At 29.7% G+C, this 20,934-nt stretch overlaps 1 protein-coding gene across 1 annotated transcript; it reads left to right on the top strand.

Moving 5' to 3' along the window:
- Window positions 1-4,437: 4,437 nt before the first annotated feature.
- LOC120204638 (ethylene-responsive transcription factor CRF4-like) lies at window positions 4,438-5,778 on the top strand. Its single transcript, XM_039204704.1, has one exon. The coding sequence runs from the start codon at window positions 4,564-4,566 to the stop codon at window positions 5,569-5,571; it is 1,008 nt and encodes a 335-aa protein (XP_039060635.1). The 5' UTR covers window positions 4,438-4,563; the 3' UTR covers window positions 5,572-5,778.
- Window positions 5,779-20,934: the final 15,156 nt, after the last annotated feature.

Consider the following 20,934-nt stretch of genomic DNA (forward strand, 5'->3'; position numbering starts at 1 on the left):
TAGAATTTTTTTTAATAATTAATAACGTACACACAGCTTACAGATCCAGTTGTTCGAACCTAAGACCTCTAGAATGAACAATATTTTCGTTGAACCATTTAGATTGTTTAATGAACAATATTTCCGTTAGCCAGTATATCACATGTGGCCCAAGTGTTAAACTATTAATAACAATAATAATATTTTATTATTAATGGGTTTAATAAATATTTATACACTTTAATATAATACTCTTACAACCCCACTTTAATATAATACTCTTATAACCACACAACTTTAATATAATGGGTTAAAATAATTATAATGATATGATAAAGCTTAAGAAGGTTGACTTTCTTAAAATATGTGCATTATGAGAACAAATATAAAATTGAGGGAATATATAATATGAATCATCATCCATGGGTGTTTCCAGTAAATGATTATTTTCTAACTACCTCCAACCGTGCATGCAGAACAACGCCGAGCGTGCATGGCGACCTACTTCTTCGCCCCGACTGCATGGCGACCAATACCTGCTTCGCCCCGACTGCATGGCGACAAATCTCACCCCTGTAGCATTCGCACCATCTCAAGAATTAATTCTTGGAGAGTATTATGCTGTGAATAAATTTTTTTCACAGTATTATTACGTGAGTTCAGCCGACGGCAAATGGGTCGTGGGCACGAGTGGAAGTAGGGGTGTTCAAAATTCGGTTTTAACTTAATTAATCGATCGAATCGAACTAATTCGGTTAATTCAGTTGGTCACCGAATTAGTTCGGTCAGAGAATGGTTAAGGTTTTTTTTATATTCGGTTAAGGGTTAATTCGGTTCGAAATCGGTTAATTAACCGAAATAAAATTTTAAATTTTAAATATATTTTATATAACATATGGGCTCAACCCAAACCATTTAAAACTCAATTAATAATTTAAGATCCAATAACTTTTAAACATAAATCAATATTAATTAATTAAAAAATTTATATAAATTTTTATTTTATAATTATATATTATTTAAATTAATTGTAAATTTTTTTTTCTGAATTAAAAATATTAAAAATATTATATATAACATATAAGCTCAGCCCAAACCATTTAAAACCCAATTAATAATTTAAGATCCAATAACTTTTAAACCTAAATCAATATTAATTAATTAAAAAATTTATATAAAATTTATATTTTATAATTATATATTATTTAAATTAATTATAAACTGTTTTTTTAATTATAAAATATTTATTTTTTATATAAATTAGAAAATTTTAAAAAAATTCGGTTAATTCAAAAATTAATCGAATTAACCAAAATTTATTCGGTTCGATTAATATTTTCAAAAAAAATTCGGTTCGATTAACGATTAAAGAAAAAAAATCGATTAATTCGATTAATGATAGTTCGATGAACAACCCTAAGTGAAAGAGAAGCAATGTCCCTGAAAATCTGGTTCAATAAATAACACTCAACCTAATCTCTATTTTTCAATGCAACTCAAAAAGCCTGTCTCAACTCGGCACAGACAATCACAATCTGCCAACTTCCCATACCACTACCAATATAATTTTAATTTAACAATACGATCCAATTTTAAATTAGAGGTTTATAGTATCTGTTAAAAATCATTCATGATAATTGAAACGACATACACATATACTATAAATACAACTACTCAAACCTAAATTATTAAAGAAAAATAATATTTTTTTATCACTAATATCATTTAATGAAATTAATTTAATATTAATTATTAAATAGTCGTACATTCCTTAACAAAAATAGTTTATTTGTTTCGAGGAAAACTTAGGGGATCGAGAAATGAAGTGGTGCTGGTGCATGTCGGGAAAAAGTAAGTAAAAGCTGAGTCATAGATATTTAGTTTTAATCCTTTCTTAATCATACCTTAAATCATTGCTGATATATATTCTCTTCACTCTAATTGGCTTTTCAGAATATATATGTGTGATACTTTGATTAGCTTTATATAGAAAATATTATTCATAAAGTTTTGATCATTTTCCTTAAAATATGAAATTGGTCTCATGGGAGCCATTAATGTTTCCCCTCACAGGTTGGTCACTTAATTTCGGCTACATTACTTGGATTATATACTAAACATGTAGCTTTTGTATTAAATAGGTATTAATAGTAATTAGTATAGTTTTTATCATAGTCAACATGTTAACGTTCAATTTAGACGACCACCAATTTTTTAACGAAAAATGACGAGTTTGGAACATATGAATAGTCAGTTGACTATTTTGTAACTTTTAATAGTCGAGGGACTCAATAAAGCATCGCCTTATAATCATAGACTATTTTATAACTTTTAATAATCGATGGACTCAACAAAACAATACCCTAAAGTCATGGACCATTTATATACTTTACCCTTCAATTTAATAGCGGAATGAACATCAGTTAGCTAGCGGTGTACAAATTTAGATTTTATAAAAAGAATAGAATGGGTCGAGGAAGTTTTCCTCATAATAATTTTTTACAATATTCAATTGAGATTAATGAGTTAATAAATTAAATATCGATAATTAAAAAATATTTGTATTAAAAAGAAAAAGAAAATTCCGATGACACGAGTTGTCTCATAAGTAGAAAAGAAGTAAACAAAATTGAAATGGAGAGACATGTTTATTTCTTGGTTGGAAGTTGGTAGTGGCGGATTTAGAAATTAAAAAATGAGGGTTCAAAATTTTAACACTTTATTCTAAAAAAATTTGGATGTGCAAATTTTCTTATTTTTTCCTATTTTCATTAGTAAACTAAACTAAATTTAATACATTTCTCAAAATAATGAGTGTGTAATGGCTCCCCTATGGAGCCATGTACATCTGCCCCTGGAAGTTGGACCAGCTAGCATACTTAAATAATTAAGGTATTCACCATTGTTATTACTGATTTATTCCTTTATTACAATAATTGTACTAAAGAATAAATAATTGTTCTTAAGATATATTTTATTTTTATTAAGTAAAAATTAGGCCATCAAGTATATATTTAATGGACTAGATAAATTATCACCACGTTATTTTTCATAATTGATGAAAAAAATTAGATCATCAAGCATATTATTTAAGTTTCAGTGGAGTCGACGACGGAGAAGTGAGAACTGATGAAAAAGTAGCTACGAAATAAGCAACAGACAAAGGACACGCGCTGCAGCTGGGTTGACGGGAGGAGCGTGTTTTTCGCCACTTTGGACCGTAAAATAATTTCATATAATAATTTGAAGTTAATTTATAATCCGATCAATTTAAATGGAAATTATAAAATAACGCCAAGGGTGATGAATACTAATGCTAACACGTGTTGCAACGTTGGCCACGCGTATGCTAAATCCGTCAACGTTTTCCTTTGAATTGTCAACAAACTTATATTTAGGAAAAATAGATTGTCACCGCAAGGAAAAACAACAATTGACTTTTGTTTCAAATATCGTTGTATTTTCACTTGCACATCAATTTGTTGGTACCAAAATTCTAACACCAAAGATCGCAGCCACAGAATAGTATATGTTAAGAATATAGTTTCAGTACATTAATAGCTTATAGATCATATAAATTGAAGGTCATTAGCATCTTGAAGCCGATAGACATCAGTCATTCCTTACGCCGACAACAGTAATTAAGCGCCAGATAAAAAGGAACAAAGTGTGGTTTAATACCAGAGTTTAGAGTAGGGTGTAAACGAGTCGAGTCGAATTCGAGTATTGTTGAATTCGATTCGGAAATTCTGAAATGGAGCTCGACTTGACTCGAAAACTCGTGAGCTTAAAATTTTTAAGCTCGACTCGAACTCGAAATCCTGAACTGAAGCTCGTCAGCAGCTCGAAAAGAAAAAAAAATCTTAAACTTAACAAGATTGAATCTTCAAACTCAAACTCGAACCTGAACCTTATATACATGAAAGCCTTATTGTATTTTTTTTAAAAATCAACACATAAATGTTAATATTATTAATAATTTATTTTTAAAAATAAAATCTTAATATATTATATTTTAGAGCTACTCACGAGCTTTTCGAGTTGAGTATCAAGTAGCTCGTTTTGGCTCGTTAAGAATTCGAGTCGAATCTATTCGATCCAATTATTTATCGAACCTCGACCGAGTCAATCTCGAATAATCACGATCTATCTCGTCTCATTTACCTCTCTAGTTTAGAGTTTGATCGGTGAAATGTGTTTTGCTTTTGCCTTATAAAGATATTATGTTTCATGATTTTTCCGATTTCGGCTGTTGGATGCTATAAAAAGGCAAATTGAGTGTGAACATTTACACTTCAGTCTGCCCCACTCTTCGTTGACAATAGTTTTGTTGTTTTTCACTTTTTCTTCCTACACTTTGTTTTAAATACCACACAGTCTTTCCTTCTGCCCTCTTAGTTGTTTCGTTTTGAAGCTCTTCTTCTCCAAAACATGCAACTTTTCAACAATTTTATTACTGTTTTTCTGCATGCTTTGATTCCCTTTTTGTAGATTTATGATTCAGCCTTTTTTTCTTTGATCTAAGCTTCTTCTTCACTCTTCCTTGTCCTTTTACTCACCGTTGATACCAAAAACATCCTCGAAATGGAGCAAGATTTGCTATTTCCGATCACTTGCACCCAGCACAATACCCTGACAAAAATGCTCAGAAAAGATTCTTCCAAGCCCACGAAAGTTGTTCGGGTATCGGTGACGGACCCTGACGCAACGGATTCTTCAAGCGACGACGAAGACGATTTCTATTGTCGTCGGCGGAGAGTGAAACGCTACGTCAATGAGATCAGCATCGAGTCCGCCGTTTCCAAAACCACCGTTCCCGGTAATACCCGGAAAAGGAAAGCAGCAGCCGTCGATGTCTCGGGGCCCAACCGTAGACCACCCAAGCTTTCTTCATCGAACGGGAACGGGAGGAAGTTCAGAGGTGTACGACAACGACCGTGGGGGAAATGGGCGGCAGAGATTCGAGATCCCGCTCGACGCGTACGGCTGTGGTTGGGTACTTACAACACTGCTGAAGAAGCTGCCTTGGTTTACGATAATGCAGCAATCAAACTTCGAGGACCAAACGCTTTAACCAACTTCATTACTCCTCCAACTGAAGATATTACCGGAAATCCAGAAAACATCGACAAGCCATCGGTTTCCTGGTACCAATCGGGAGACGACTCACCTCGCAACCTTTCGTCTCCGACTTCAGTCTTCAACTTTCAAACTCAATCGAGTGAAGAAGAAACATCGGTGGAACCCGAAAGACCTGGTCATGAACTTCAAGAGGAAGAAAGTAAACCGTCGCCGCCGGTTCAAGAACCGGCAACCAGTGATTGTGGAGATCATTTGCCTCTCGATTTCCCTTTCCTCGATGAGTTCTTCAATGATCCAGTTCCGGTATTGCCACTCTTTGATGATAGTTCATCGATTTTGTCAGACAGTAAAGTGTTCGATGACATTTTACTCGATACGTCTCTAGAGTTTGAGTGCTACTCCTCGCCTTCATCTACGTCGTCTATTTCTAGAGGGGATGATCAAGTGGACGATTATTTTGAAGAAATTGATGATCTATTCTTGTTAGATCCTCTTGTATCGAGTGTTTAGCTTTCCTTTTGTTTTTTTTTTCCCGAGCTGTTGTCGTCGGTGAGTGGTCGCCGGCAGTTTTGTTCGACGGCGACGACTAATGAGCTGTTTTTTCAAACGTTGTAATACCTTTATATGTTTAATTCCTCCGTTAAAATAAACGGACAGTTGAGTGGGATTTTGATGGGTAAAAGAGTGTATGTACTACAGTTTTGACGGAGAAATTGCCAAATGGGAACTCAAAACTCAAAAGAAGTCATTTCGTTTTCTCGTAATTTTAGTGAATGTTTCGGTAGATATTATGGAACACGTGTGGAATTTTCCTAATGCTCGCGCGCAATTAACGGTTTGGGCCGGTCAAGTGAGTACGAGTTGTGTCGCTCGTGTGTGAATGAAATCCAGACTCCTTTTCTTTTTTTCTAAACAAAAAATCAGGCTACTACAAAGGACAGAATGGGTTCAGCTGTTTCAGGATAACCTAGTGATGTCTGAAAAGGGAAATGATAAAGCATATATTATACATCATTCTTTTTAGATATAATGATAAAATTAATCTTAAATGTTTGTATATATAATTATTAAGATCTTTATTTTTTTATAATTTATAATTTTATAATTTTAATTTTTAATTAAAATAGTTCATATTACAAAAATTGTTTATTGATTAATGACCAACATATGTGCTACATCACTTAAAATAATAGTATGATATATGTCACATCATTAATTAAATATAAAAATATTACATCAATAATATGTTATTTATTAGTCAATTAATGATTTTCATCTATAATAATCATTTTGAAAAAAGATTAAATCACTAAAATACTCTAAAAATAATATAAATCAAAATAATTATTTATATAAATATTGAGAACTATTTTTTTATAATAATTATTTAAAGAGTACATGGCTCTGGCTAGGTGTAACGGAGGATCACCCTACGAGTGCATTTGGTTCATGAAATGTAGCATTATCTCCGGGAATAGGATTACCGGAATGTAAATTACCTAATACATTACTGGGAATGTTGTATTGTTGTGTTTGGTTCGTTTAGCAGGAATGTAAGATTACAATGTTTGGTTAAAGGAATAAAAGATTATTGAAATATATATTTTACTAAATTGTCCTTATTATATATTGGTTTTTTTAACAAGTTGAATTCTAAATATTCAAATGAAAATATTTGTATACAAGATCATAAAAAATATATAATTTTACTATTTTTAATTTATATATTTTCTTTAAAAATTTTAAATTCATAAAATTTATATAATATTTTTTTTACAAAATTTAAAAGATAAATAGGTTTAATGAAAGAGTTTAATTTTATTTTAACCCCTGAACTTCATATAAAATTCTAATTATGGACTTTTTTGTAAATCTAAAATAATTTAAGGATAAATTTGTAATTTAACCTTCGTATAATTTTTTTATCCAACGACATAAGAATGATATTTTTGAAAAAAAAAATATTAAGGGCATTTTAGTCTAAAACACCAGAAATATAACAATACCTAAGGGATTGGGGGGAATCACATTCCCAGTAATAAGCCCTCAAAATGCTACTGTTGTGAATGACTTATTACCGGGGTTGAGAATTTTTACAATCCAAACGAGAGAATCACATTCATGTGAAAAATTCCCCCTGATAATCTCACAATCCCCCTCCAAACTCACCCTACATGTCTGATAATAAGAGTGAAGTGTGTGCAAGTGGGATTTAAGACTGATTAATTACATGTACGTTATGTTGGTATTCTTTTGATGAATAATTAGAGTTACGTATGTATTTTATAATGATTTATGGATATGTGATTCAAATTCAATTAAAATAGATTTAAAATAAAGAAGAAATTGAAGAAATAAATAATTTAATGATTAAATTGTAAAATAATCAAGTTTAGATTTTTCGGTTTTCAAATTGATAAATACGAACTCAACTAGAACTTAAAATTAAAATTGAAATTTGAGTAAACTCAAATTCAAATAAATCGATTCGATTAATTTAAAAATTAAAAATATTAATTTCTTAATCAAATTGAGTTTTGCTCACCCATAGTGATAACTTTCTCAAAGTCACCAACATTTATTGACAATTTTTTCAAAATAGTCCGTAGTAGATAATAACTTCCTAAAACCACATTTTCTTTTTTGATAAATACGAGGTGAATGTAAAATAATATATGTTTAAAGGCTCTTGACTCTTTGATAACGAACATTCATACATGTGCATACACAATGCTTGAACTCCAGACCTCAAAAGATAATAATAAATTCCATAACTAATGAGATCGCTTAATTCGTACACCAAAACTTAAATATAAGTTCACACAAAATTATAGTCAATTGTAGATAACTTTATTAAATACTACAAAAATATTTTTTTTAATTAAAACTAAATCACTATATTTATCTTTTACAATATTTCCCTAATTTTACCTTTATATACATAAATGATTAATTCTTTTTAAGAAAACTTTTTCTTTTCCCCTCAAAAGAAAATTTCTGGTCTTTAAAGCTAATTATTGCTTTCTATTTGTTTGTAGAAGTAATTAATTGGATTTTGCAACTCGGCTCATGGGTGCATTTTGAATGATGATTATCAACTTCAAAACAATGATGAAAGATTATATCTGATCAATCACTTTAATTGATTTTTAATTCCATCTAAAATAATGGTTATCAAATCAAAGGTTAGAGAATTAATAAACCTCACCTTCTAAATTTTAATTCCATCGAATAATTTTAATGACAAAAAAAGAGCGTTATTTTTATTGTATATTCTATATTCGAGTAATTGCGTCTACAAGATATATATATTATTTGTGATTAAAAAATATTATGAACATATATTATTTTATAGTTATCGCATATTATTAAAAAAAATAACAAATCGAAAGTTAGAGAATTAATAAATATATAATAATTGAACCAATGAAAATAAAGAACAATAGTTTGAACTTATTATTTAATTATAGGGTAAAGTATACAAATGTCCCTCAATTATAAGCTGTTGTTTTGTTGAGTTCACTGACTATTAAAAATTACAAAATAATCCACAAACTATATGACATTGTTTTGTTTAGTCCATCAACTATTAAAAGTTACAAAATTAACACTTTAGTTATGTTTTGATCACTCAATTATTATTTTTTAAAATCAACACTAACTTTATTTTTGGTTTCATTTTGGTCACTCATCATAAAAAAAATAACAATGACACTAACATGTCACTATAAGGTAATGCCACATCATCATTGAATAAAATAAAAGATGTCACGTCAACAATTTTTTTAATTTTTTAACGATGAGTGATTAAAATGAAACCAAAACGTAATGTTAATTGTGATTTTAAAAAATAGTTTGGTGGTCAAAACAGAAATAAAATTATAGTTAGATGACTAAATATGTAGTTTACCACAAAGTTTTAAATAAAATTTAATTTACTTTATTTTAATTATTACACCACCTGATATGCACACGTTTAGCCTAGTGGACATCAAACCTCAACTTATTTTTCTTCCCAATAATTATGTCTGCAAAATGTTTTACTTTATTCCCCCCACCCAATCAAAGTTGATTAAATTGGAATATATAAATTAATAACTTAATAGAAATTAACACATTTTTAAAATAAATTTAATTTTATACTGAAATATATTATAATTTTTTATATTTTTAAAAGTGAAAAAATACGAGAGCTGTTATATAAGTATTTTTACCCATTATAAGATCTAAACTAGTAAATAAAATACTTAATAAATTAAATATCTCATAAGGAACGAAAATGTGATTGATAAAATTGTATCATATATTTTATTACACATGTATTTTTTCATTAAATAAAATTCCATAAATATATTTTCTAAAGTAAATCATTTTCTTTAATAAATATCATGAGTGTAACATAATATATTATAAAATGAGTTAATTGCATCACATGTCCTTAATATATGATCTTCATTCTAAATTAGTCTCTAAACTTCTAAACATTCCAATTTTATCCTGAAACTATGATTGCCATTCTAAATTATTCCTCATACTTTTGAATATTTCAATTCCATCCCCAAACTATGACCTTCATTCTACATTAGTCCCCAAACTTTTTGAACATTTTAATTTTATCCCAAACTACATGTATATACTAATCACATCCATTGTTAATAATTATTCAAAAGTTTGGGGACTAATTTAAAATGAGAGTCATAATTTGGGGATGAAATTAGAATGTTCAAAAATTTAAAAACTAATTTAGAATGAGAGTCATATTTTAGAGATGAAAATAGAATATTCAAAATTTAAAGACCGATTTGAAATATGAGTCAGTTTGAGAACATATGACATATTTAACTCTTATAAAATCAAATTCAGTTGATAGAACTTTTTCGAAACTTCGATTCCATCTAAAACATGGGAAGAGTTGACCTATTACAGATATGAAAATAAACCGTGGGAGAATTTTTATTTTGTAACTTATATTTTGCGAGTCCAATTAGGTGTTTAACATTATGCACCGAAAACACAAGGATTTGCATGTCCCACTTAAGATTACGAGGAAACCAAATTAGACATGAGAAAGGAGGATGTTCTTCTCTTGTCCTCTAATTGGATGCCTAAATGAAGCTTTTCTAAGGTCAAAGAAAGTGTTTAAAACACAGCTGCAAATCATAGTGTTAGTTATGTGTTCAAATTGTCTCAACTTCTTTTGGGGGTTTCTTCCAACTAAAAAGCTTCGTCAAAAAGCCCTAAATAAAGCTCATCCCGACATTCCTTGCATGTTTGATATAATAATTTGAATTTACCAATGTAAACGTGACCTGATGTTAAGGTCCAAATTTACCAACTTTGATATTTTATGTTTGGGTTTTATCAAATATTGCGTGTGAATACTTTTTACATTTGTTTTCATTTTAATTCCGAAATGTTTTTAGGGTAAACTACTTATTTAGTCACTCAATTATTCATGCAGTTTCATTTTGATCACTTAACTATTATTTTTTAAATCATACACGACTTTACGTTTTGATTTCATTTTGATCATCGTTGTTTAAAAAAATTACTGATGTGACATTTTTTTTATTTTTTTATTCTCTTGTGAGAATAATAAAGTTTTGAGATATTTTATCTATCTCTTTGTGTTATTTGTTCTTAAGTTCTCCTTGTGCTTGCTATGGCTTGTGTGGCCACATTGGTGTTAAAGCTTCTGCATCCATTGAAGCCTTGAGGGCATGGTTCCAACCTTTGTTGAGTTTGCATGCTCACAAGGCTTGGGTAAGACTTACTTAGTCGTGTAAACGACCCAGAAGCGTCAAAGAGCATCTAAGGCCGCACGTATTGACGAATCAAAACTTTGATATTGCGACAATTAAGGCTTGAAGGTTTTGAGGGCGTTTATCACAGTTATTTTGACGAGTGACCAAAATAAAACCAAAACATATCTTTAGATATGATTTTGAGAAAAAAAAATTGAGTGACTAAAACAAAATCGCTTGAATAATTGAATAACTAAATATTTAGTTTATCCATATTTTTTTATTAATCTAATAAATATTATCACATGCATTGACAATAGAAAAATATTTCATAAATGAGATTATAATGTTATTAGATGTTTTATTTACGCTTCAGGGTTTAGAATTAAAAGTTGTATAGTTTAAGAAAACGCTCTACGGTAGTTACCAAAACTGCTCTTTCTATGCGGCAGTTCAAGAGTTACAAGCAAATTGACGAGATCTTTGGGGCAGTGGTGGTTGCCGTTCACGACCATCTTTCTACCCTTTTAATCCCATTTTTCATTATTTCCTTTTACTTTTACTACTTTTCAATTTTAGTTTTATCATAGTTTAATATTAATATTTTCTCTTGACCCCATTTCTAGTAAATGATATCATAGCTACCGGTGTTTGTGGACTTCCAATGCTGGTTTATTTCTTGGTTTGTATTTCAACATTTTTCCATGGATGGGATTGCCTTAAGGGGAGATCGTCTTCTCCGTTTGTCGTTTTGGATATTCTTCAAGTTTTCTCCTCCATAATTGGTGCGATCAGTTTTTATACGTCTTTGCTTCATTTGTTCATACTTTTGCTTAGCAAACATCACTAGGCGATCATTGTAAGATTATATGATAATTCAGACTATATTTATCCAGTTTGTAATTGACAAGACGTTGTTGATATGATTTTCGATAAATGAATATTTCCCTGTATTACTTTAAAAAATAAATTTAGGATTTATATTTTAGAAATTAGAGTTTAAGGTTTATGATCATTTAAATATGTGAAATAACATTCAAATAAACATGTGTGTCACCTTGTATGAAATAATAACTTTAATTTAATAGTATATTATAATAATTAATTTTAATTTTATTTATTTTTTAAAACTAAAGATGATACTCAAAATACCCATTACGTGTGAGGTTTTTCTTTTCAAAATATTTACATGTCAATTGTGAAGTAAAGCCAATACTATAGGTCAATAACCTAACATTCCAACTTTCTTATTTTATTTTAATTCTTTTGTTCTTATTAAAAATATTGAAAACATTTAAAAAAAATTAGGAAAAAATATCAGAAATAGGAAAAGTAATAAAACACTATGTATTAATAAATAAATAAGCATGATGTCCGGATATTCATAGACATAAATTGGCCCATGAATTATTTTACAGGTTGATCTTAGTATATGATGAAGCGATTATGGAGCAGCTTGTTCCCATGACATTTGACACAAAAATGATAAAAACAATTCATACTGTTGACCTAATCATCTTAGGGTAATAGATCGATGAAAGATTCAGTTTTTATCTGTAACCATGGATGGATTGAGAGCGCGTAAGGCAATCGTCTCTCTAAAATTTTGGAATTTTCATATATTTTATATTGATAATTTGTTTACTCTTTAATATTTTATAAGTTTATTTACTTCTAATTTTTTTATAAATTTATCATCTAATATAAAATATTGTATCCGTCTCAGTTTGTAATCTTATTTGAGGTGACCGTCGAAGATGATAAATTCAGGTATTAGACCTCAAAATTATTTCAAAAGATGTTTTTTAGGTATTCAACCTACTTAACTCAAAGGTCGATGGTGACTCATAATCAATTTAAATTTTAAATTCAAAATTCAAAATTTTCCAAATAAATCATAAATGAGGGTTTTCTTTTAACATCGAAACCTTTGTTTTAAAAAATGTTAAGAGAGTTTGGTGACTACGTTGAAAACACTTTAAAGAGTCATGGTATTAGTCGCTTATATATTGCCGTGATGGTAGAAATTATGAGTTCGATCTCATAGTTAACTTATGATCCTTTTATTAATTTTTATTATTATTATTATACATTCTTTATCCAAATAGTTGTATTGATATTTAAATTCAACTCAAATATCTCTGTACATAATAAAATCTTAAGCTTTGAACAGGTTATAGTAGCGACACTTTATTCGACCAATTAATTAACACTTTTAAAAGAATTTAGAAATTTTCATAACGTGTGTAAAATATTTTTCTAAAGAGTTATTTTTTTCAATGCGGACTACTCTCTCTGATAATAATGATGGGCAATTCATAATTTGGAGGTCTCTCACGGAAGATGCTCTCAGCCTGGCGTTGGGGGCAGCCTACTATCCTACCTCCCTCTTACCCCATTACATATGAGAATAAGGGTCAGCTAATTTATAATTTTATATTTAATATGAAATAGTAAATTTTCAAACCTTAAAACAATAAATAAAATTATTAAATTATTAAACATAAGTTTCATTTAAGCATCTTTAAGGTTAATGTAAGTTAAGAAACTTAGATCAATCAATGTTTCAAAACTTTTTATAATCAACACTTCAAAGAAAATTTTTTATTAAAAAATTAATTCTTGAGTTAATTAAATTAAATTATTTGACACGTTAGGATTATTTAATCAAGTTGTTTTATTTTTTTAGTTTGATTAGATTCAATTTTACAATGCAAATAAACTTAATATCAAATTAGGGTAAGTACCCCTAGGTCCTATTAGTTTTAAAATGTATAAATTGATCTCTATTAACAAAAAAAAAATCAAAACAAAAATAAAGGTCCTAAAAATACTTTAAAATATTAAATTATAAAAAACATTTTTCCAAAATAATAAATTTGAGACCATTAACAAATAAATGATCAAACCAAGTGTATTATAGTAAAGTATTTTGTTGTGTTATTTGTATTAAAAGAATTTTCAAATATATATAATCCAAAATTCAGTTATTCTAGCTTGAAAGTAATCACATTTTCAACAACTTATTATTTAATTTAAATCAAATAAATTTATTCAACTATATTCTATTCCAGGTAAATATCATTTAACTTGATATAATTAAAAAGAATTAATTTAAACTACAATAAAAAAACCTGTTACTAAGTTAAAACTTCATCCCATGTAAAACGCTCACTTTTAGGGATTACCAGCTACATAAATCTATATAAACTCTTCTAAAAAACATCATCAGAAAGATCACCTCTCTCTCTCGCTCTCTCTCTCTCTATATATATACATATACAAGTTCATATTGCTAAAGAAAAAGAGAAGGAAAATGGCGGAGAAAATAAGGGTGTTGATGGTTGGTTTGGTTCTAGGGAGTTTTGCAGTTAAGGCCACATCTGAAGTTACAACCGGTGGGTCTGTTGATTTCTCAGAATGCTTCTATCATTGCTTGAACAAATATCCTTACATCGGGCTCTTAATATGTCGTAAATTATGCAATTCAAAAAACAACCTTTCAAAATCTACGATGAAAACAGTTAGGAATACTCACTCTTTACACTCTAATCGTACCATCAGACAGAATTTCTCAGCTAAAAGGAAGTTGAAAGCAATACAGATGGGAATTGATGAACCATTTATGAATCAATAATAAAAGCCTTAATTTACATTTTAGGTTATTATGAATGTAAAACATTTGGCTGTTATGTTTTCTTTCATACTGCCTATATAGATATGTATAAATATATTTCTTCAGGTTTATACTATTATCAAATTCGTTATTATTCTTTTTTTAATTATATTAAATCATCGATTTTTTATTATCTTTGTTTTTTTTAAATTAAGTTTCTTACTTTTTTATTTTTGACATTTTTTTTAATAATTTGATTAAATATTAACATCAAATTTTCTAAAATTCAATTAAAAACTTGAACTTTGTAAAATAATCAATTAAATTCTTTTATTACGTCATCATTTACGTGTAAACCATCAAAATAACACTATCGATTGTCACATCAATATCATACTATGTCGACATTTTTAGCTATCACGTCATATTGTAACGATCAATTACGATTTTCATCAATCTAAATATAATATTAAAAAAATTAGAATGCGAATACAACATTAATAAATTTTAAAAGAGAGACAACATCAAGTTCTTGATGCACTTTTATTTTGTTCACATTTCATTACTTTTAATGATCCCTCCTTTAATTTTCGAGACAGTGTCCAATACATCAATTTTCATTTCTAATTCTTTTATCAATCTTCCTAAGTTTCCTCATAACTTCTCCCCCACCTGTATAATTTTAATTTTTGATGTTTTTAATCTTTTGCTTGAATATTAAATAAGATACTGAACTTTCTAATGGCTAATTAAGCCCTCAAACATTTTAAAATAATCAATTAAGTTCTTTGGTTACGTTATCATTCACATATTATGGCACCCTAAAGTCGTATCAGACTTAATGTACCATATTAAACCACCAAAACAACATTGTTTCAAAATTTTACCATTTATCAATCATAATACGAAATCATTATAAATAAAAATCATAGAGTAATAAACATTTTAATAATTTTTATAAATCAGAGCTCTATTTCATTAGTTCATAAAATAAATCCTAAAATAATCAAAGGGTTTATAGACTAATTACAAATAAGTGACTTGTAGATACATATGTCTACAAAGGTATTCAGATATTGAACCCTAAAAGCAGATGTTGAAATCTTATGATGATAGTGTCTTTTATTATTTTTAATTAAATTTTAACATTAATAAATTTTGAATAATTTTAATTTCCTTATTTTTTATAATTTACAATTTTATAAAATTAATTTGGTCAAAATTAATTTAATAAACACAAATTTGTTGTAGGCAAAACTCCATTAATTTTAAATCGTAAGAAAGAATATAATAAGTCATTGCTGCTCTAATACAAGGCTAAATACAAAGTATACTACATAAAAGTCTTTGTTTTTAAAATTTATTTAAAAAATAAGTTTCTTAATTTTTTCTTTTATTTTTAATAGTATTTAACATTTTATAAAAAATATTAAATAAGTCATCAAACATCTAAAAATCAATTAAGTCCTTAAATTTTCAAAAATAATCTAATAAACTTTTTAATCACGTCATCATTCACATATAGACCACCACATTAGTACCACCGATTGTCAAATTGGCAAAATGAACTATCACACTAATACTTTTAATTATCACGTCAACATTATAATGATCAATGATAACTCCGTAAAAATGTCATATTTTATGTTCTTTTACTTAGGTTATTGGTTGTTTAAAAGTCCATTTAACTACATATAGTTCCTTTTGCTGCAATATTTTATTGTTGAAATTGGTGTTGCGTAGGGGGCAAGGTTGTGTTTTGTTGATGATGTGCAGGTAACTGATGCTAAAGGACTAAAGAAGAATTGGAGAAATTCTACAACATTTTAGAAGACATTTATGGGTGCCAAAAAGACAAAAATGACGAAGATATTTTTAATCGCTGCCAACTGTCCACATGTGAAACCTCTGCCAGCTGCTTAACCCAAGAATATGAAGAGAATATGTCCTTAGGTTACAAAAGGAATTAAAATCTCATATTTAAGGGGGAATTAAAGAGTCTATTGGGAGTTAGAGTGTTTTATTATGAATTTAAGAGTTCTTGGAAGTTGGAGAATTTTTTATTTTATTTTTGAGTATAAATAAGATAAGAGAGGATGAGAGAAGTGTGTGGAAAAAAGAGGCAAAACAAAGAGCTTCATTATTTTCTTTATCCTTTTGTGGTGTTATCCATAAATAAGCTCCAAGGGGATATCAAGTTAGGTATTTGAGAGAAGCTAGCTTGCTAAGGTAGTTCACAGTGGTTCAAGAAAGCTCACAACAACATTTGGGAGTTCTCTTCTCCTTCGTTGTTTTTCAGTTATATTTATTTGTGGCTCTTGTAATAGAACAAATGATTATTCTTGTAGATGATTTGTACCCCACCATGAACTGGCCTTATTTGGTGTGGGTTTGCTTTGGAAAATTATATTTTGTTTTTAATGAATAGTTTATGCTTCTATGTTTAAATGTTCTTTTGTCAATTGTTTAAATGTTAATAGCTTAGACTTGTAAGAGCTTTCGAGAGTTAGCTATTTTCTAAGTTTTGATGTCTAATATTGAGAAAGTTAGGTTAGATCGACGTGAACAATGGAGCTAAGATGGGATGGTAAGGCTTTAACTCGTCTTAGAGATAAGTAAAGGGTTTTAACGACTAAAAGGGGTAGAACTTAACCAATGTGATTATGTTGCAGTTTACGCTGAGAGGTATTGCCATAGCATTTTCTCTATCAGGTTTCTTATAGATAGCCTAGGAACACTTTAATAAATCCTGTCGAGCAGCATACTCATTGAAAATTGAACCATTCTAGAGACAAGGTATAAGATTCCTTAGTAAACCCTATCATTTATCCCTATTATAGTTTGTTTGTGAGAGATTCTCAAGTTATCTTATTTCATACTCCAATGCTCAACTTTATTTTGTCATAGTAATTCTTTGATTTTATTGTTTTCCATAGCATTTCACAATCCACACTTCAATACTTTGCCACAACATTCTTACTCATTTGTTTATACTTCAACATAGACTATATTTAAGTTATATATTTTTGGTGCATTAGCTTAACTTGAAAATCCATTCAATTCCTGTAGAGACGATACTCACTCACTACTATATTACTTGTTCGATTTGTGTATACTTGCACATATTTACGTTTAAGACAATTGATTTTAATTTTAGTTATTACACTATTTTCTTTCTTTATTTTGTATAGATTTTTTGTTATTTTTTGTTTACCATTTTTCAGGTGTTGTACTAATGTATGACCTGAAAATGACATGAAGGACCCTTATTACCTTTGGTATCGAAAATCGAACAACTTTTTCATAAAATGAGACGTTTCAAAGAGTGCAAAGAATCATGCAACACGAAAAATCAACAAGTAGAGGATCCTGAAGATCTAAATGTTGTAGCAATTCATAATACTGGAGTTATAGTTCACCCACGTGCGATTAGAGATCATTTAGCTCCTTTCTTGGATGATCTCAACCCTAGTATTGTAGCTCTCAAAATTCAGAAAACCCACTTCGAGCTTAAACTGGTAATATTCAACATGTTAAACTCGATCGGATAATTTAGTGGTGTGCCTCACGAAGATCCAAGGCAACACATTCGTGCATTCTTTGAGGTTTGTCATTTATTCAGAAAACAAGGTGTGCATTAAGATGTACTAAAGCTCAAGTTATTTCTTTATTCATTGTGTGACCGAGCAAGGGCTTGGTTGAGTAGAGTTCCATCCGGTTCGATGTAATCGTAGGCAAATCTATGTACAAGCTTTTTTTTACGGTATAATCCACCTAACTTCTAAATGACATAGCATGTTTCATCAAGCTGATGATGAATCAATGTATGAATGTTGGGACCGATATAAAGGATTGCTTCATAAGTGTACTAACCATGGATTCCACGATTGGACGCAAGTTGTGATGTTCTACAATTGTGTGAACGCTCCCACAAGGATAATGTTAGATACTTCAGCAAATGGAACTTTGCTGGATAAGTCACTTGAAGAAGCTTTTGATATCCTTGATAGGATAACAAACAATGACTATCAATTCCCCTCTTCAAGGCTAGGAACGGGGAGGAGAAACCAATGAACATTTGAGTTGATTGCTAAGGATTTAGTTTCAGCTCTATTTTCGGCTATCGCTAACACGTTGAAAAATCTTCAGTGCCCTAGCGAAGTGAATGAAGTAAAGGTGGCTAGTTCTGCATGTGTTTTATGCCATGACAATAATCATGTGAGCGAATGCCCCATTGATGTTCTGTTGGTAACAATCGAAGGTCAAGATGTGCGGCTTGTTTTCATTGATGTTTTGCATTTGGTAAGGATTAAGGAAGAGCTCAGCCCTTTTTATCTTTTTTTGGTTTAGAAGGGTGTGAAATTAGTGTTTCTAGGTTGTTGTTTGATACTTGCTCTTCATTTGCTTAAAGTACTTGTGTCCAACACATGTATGGGAGATGATCTTCCAAGGATCCTTCAAATACATGAAAAAACTTAGGGAAAATTAATCATAACCATGTTGGAACATGTCCATATCAAACTCTTAAACCTGAGTCTGATAAACATAGGTTTGGCATGAGTTTCTGTAATAACTAGTTTTTTTCTTTTTCTTTTATTTTTTTTGTAAAGAATAGATTTTTCAGTTTTGACATGAATGTGAATGGATCAACAGAATCATGGCAAGTGAATTATCTCCAATGGAAGTTTGGTGTAACGAGAGAAAGAGTACATGTGTGTTTGTCTCCTTTGTCCTTCCCTTGTCTTACTCACTTAATTCATATTCTTACCATTTAGGATGTTTCTTTCTTCTCTTATTTCATGTAGATCTGTCTCCCTCCTTTCAGTGTTTTCTGTGTAACACCTATGACCTATGCGGGTGACCCGATCCGATCCGAGGTGTCACATTAAGGTCACCAGAGCGACCTATAGTAAAAATCCCGGAAAAATTAAAATTTATGTTAAAACGCGAAAAATCATAAAACAATTTATAAATAATACAAATTCAGAAAACTGTTCATATATTATAAACAAGATTAAAATATGCAAGTTTCAGACTCTGATACAAAAATAGAATACAACCTACATGTCCCCTAATCATATGCACCGTACTCTGCAAGAAAAGCCGGTGGAACTCTTTTACTGATATCAATAGCTGCACTGGTACGATTCTTTTAACCTGAAATGGTGAGTAAAAGAGTGAGCTTTGAGAAGCTCAGTAATACAAAACTATCAAGTGAATGCTGAAGGGCATGCAGATAAAAGGAAATCAATAATTTTTTCCTTATTGACTCAACCATCTACAGGTTTTCGTAATGAGCTGAGGTTCCACTAATATTTTATCGAGTAAAAGCCATGAAGATTTCAATTCATAAGAAACATTCAGAGTACCAAGTTTTTAGGAGATCAGAATAGGATGTCTAGCGTGTTCCAACCAAAACCAGTGAAAAGGTACAGATCCTTTTAAAATAGTAATAATTTAAAACATATTTTTAAAACCATAGTAGAACCCTCCAACCAAACACCTTTATGCAGTTCCCCAGAACTGCATCCATAAGGACTTTGTAATACCCCAACCCGTACTCGACCTGAATACGAGTCCGAGATGTCACATTGACTTTTTAAAACCATTTTCTTACAAAATAACAAACATTTGAACTCATATTAAGAAAATATAATAATATACTATTAAATTATGCTTCATTATAAAATATTAAAGGCAAAAACATATTTATGAACAGTACTATACGGTATGAACAGTACCGTGAACAGTAATGAACAGCGTCATGAACAGCGTTATGAACAGTGTTATAGTGCATCGATGCACATAAATTTCGAATGCAAATTGTGCATCGATGTACTGCTATAGTGATTTTCGTAAAATGTACATAAAACTCGTAAAAATTTAACCGTTCATTACTATGCATTTAATTTACATAAATATGTTTAAAACATTACAAAACTCAATCAGAGCATAAATACTTAATTTACCGACTTTGTTTACATGCCAACCTATTTTCACATAATAATACATACTATTTAATCTACTTCTGATCTGACCTTCAAGTGGAGTTATGTTGTTTTGCTGAGCTTATAATGGATCTCTCTACTTTTCGACACCTACGTGTAAAACACTTACACGCTAAGTCATAGACTTAGTGAGGCATAATAATAATGACAATAAAATATGATGAAAATGTCATAATTAAATGCAATATCATGAATTCATATATTCAATTCATACAAATTGCATAATCATGTACCTTACCCATAATCTGATCAAATTAACCATCATGAATTCATATAATAAGTTCAATAGATTCGATAGCCCATGATATAATACTGAAAACCCGAGGTATGTGAGTATTGTGAGGTTGTGCACTATGCTGTCACCACAGCTCATATAAATTTGTACCGAAGTGCCACGTAGAATTTGTCCCGAATGACCAAATAAAAATTTACACCGATGTGCCACGTAGAATTGCACCGTAGTTCCATATAAGATTGTCCATAAGGACCACATATAAATTCTTTA

Source organism: Hibiscus syriacus, unplaced genomic scaffold, assembly GCF_006381635.1.
Source record: "Hibiscus syriacus cultivar Baekdansim isolate YM2019G1 unplaced genomic scaffold, ASM638163v2 tig00011079_pilon, whole genome shotgun sequence".
Classification (NCBI taxonomy): domain Eukaryota; kingdom Viridiplantae; phylum Streptophyta; class Magnoliopsida; order Malvales; family Malvaceae; genus Hibiscus; species Hibiscus syriacus.

Excerpts from the sequence above, each read along its gene's own strand:
- LOC120204638 (XM_039204704.1), top strand. The coding sequence starts at position 4,564 with ATGGAGCAAGATTTGCTATTTCCGATCACTTGCACCCAGCACAATACC.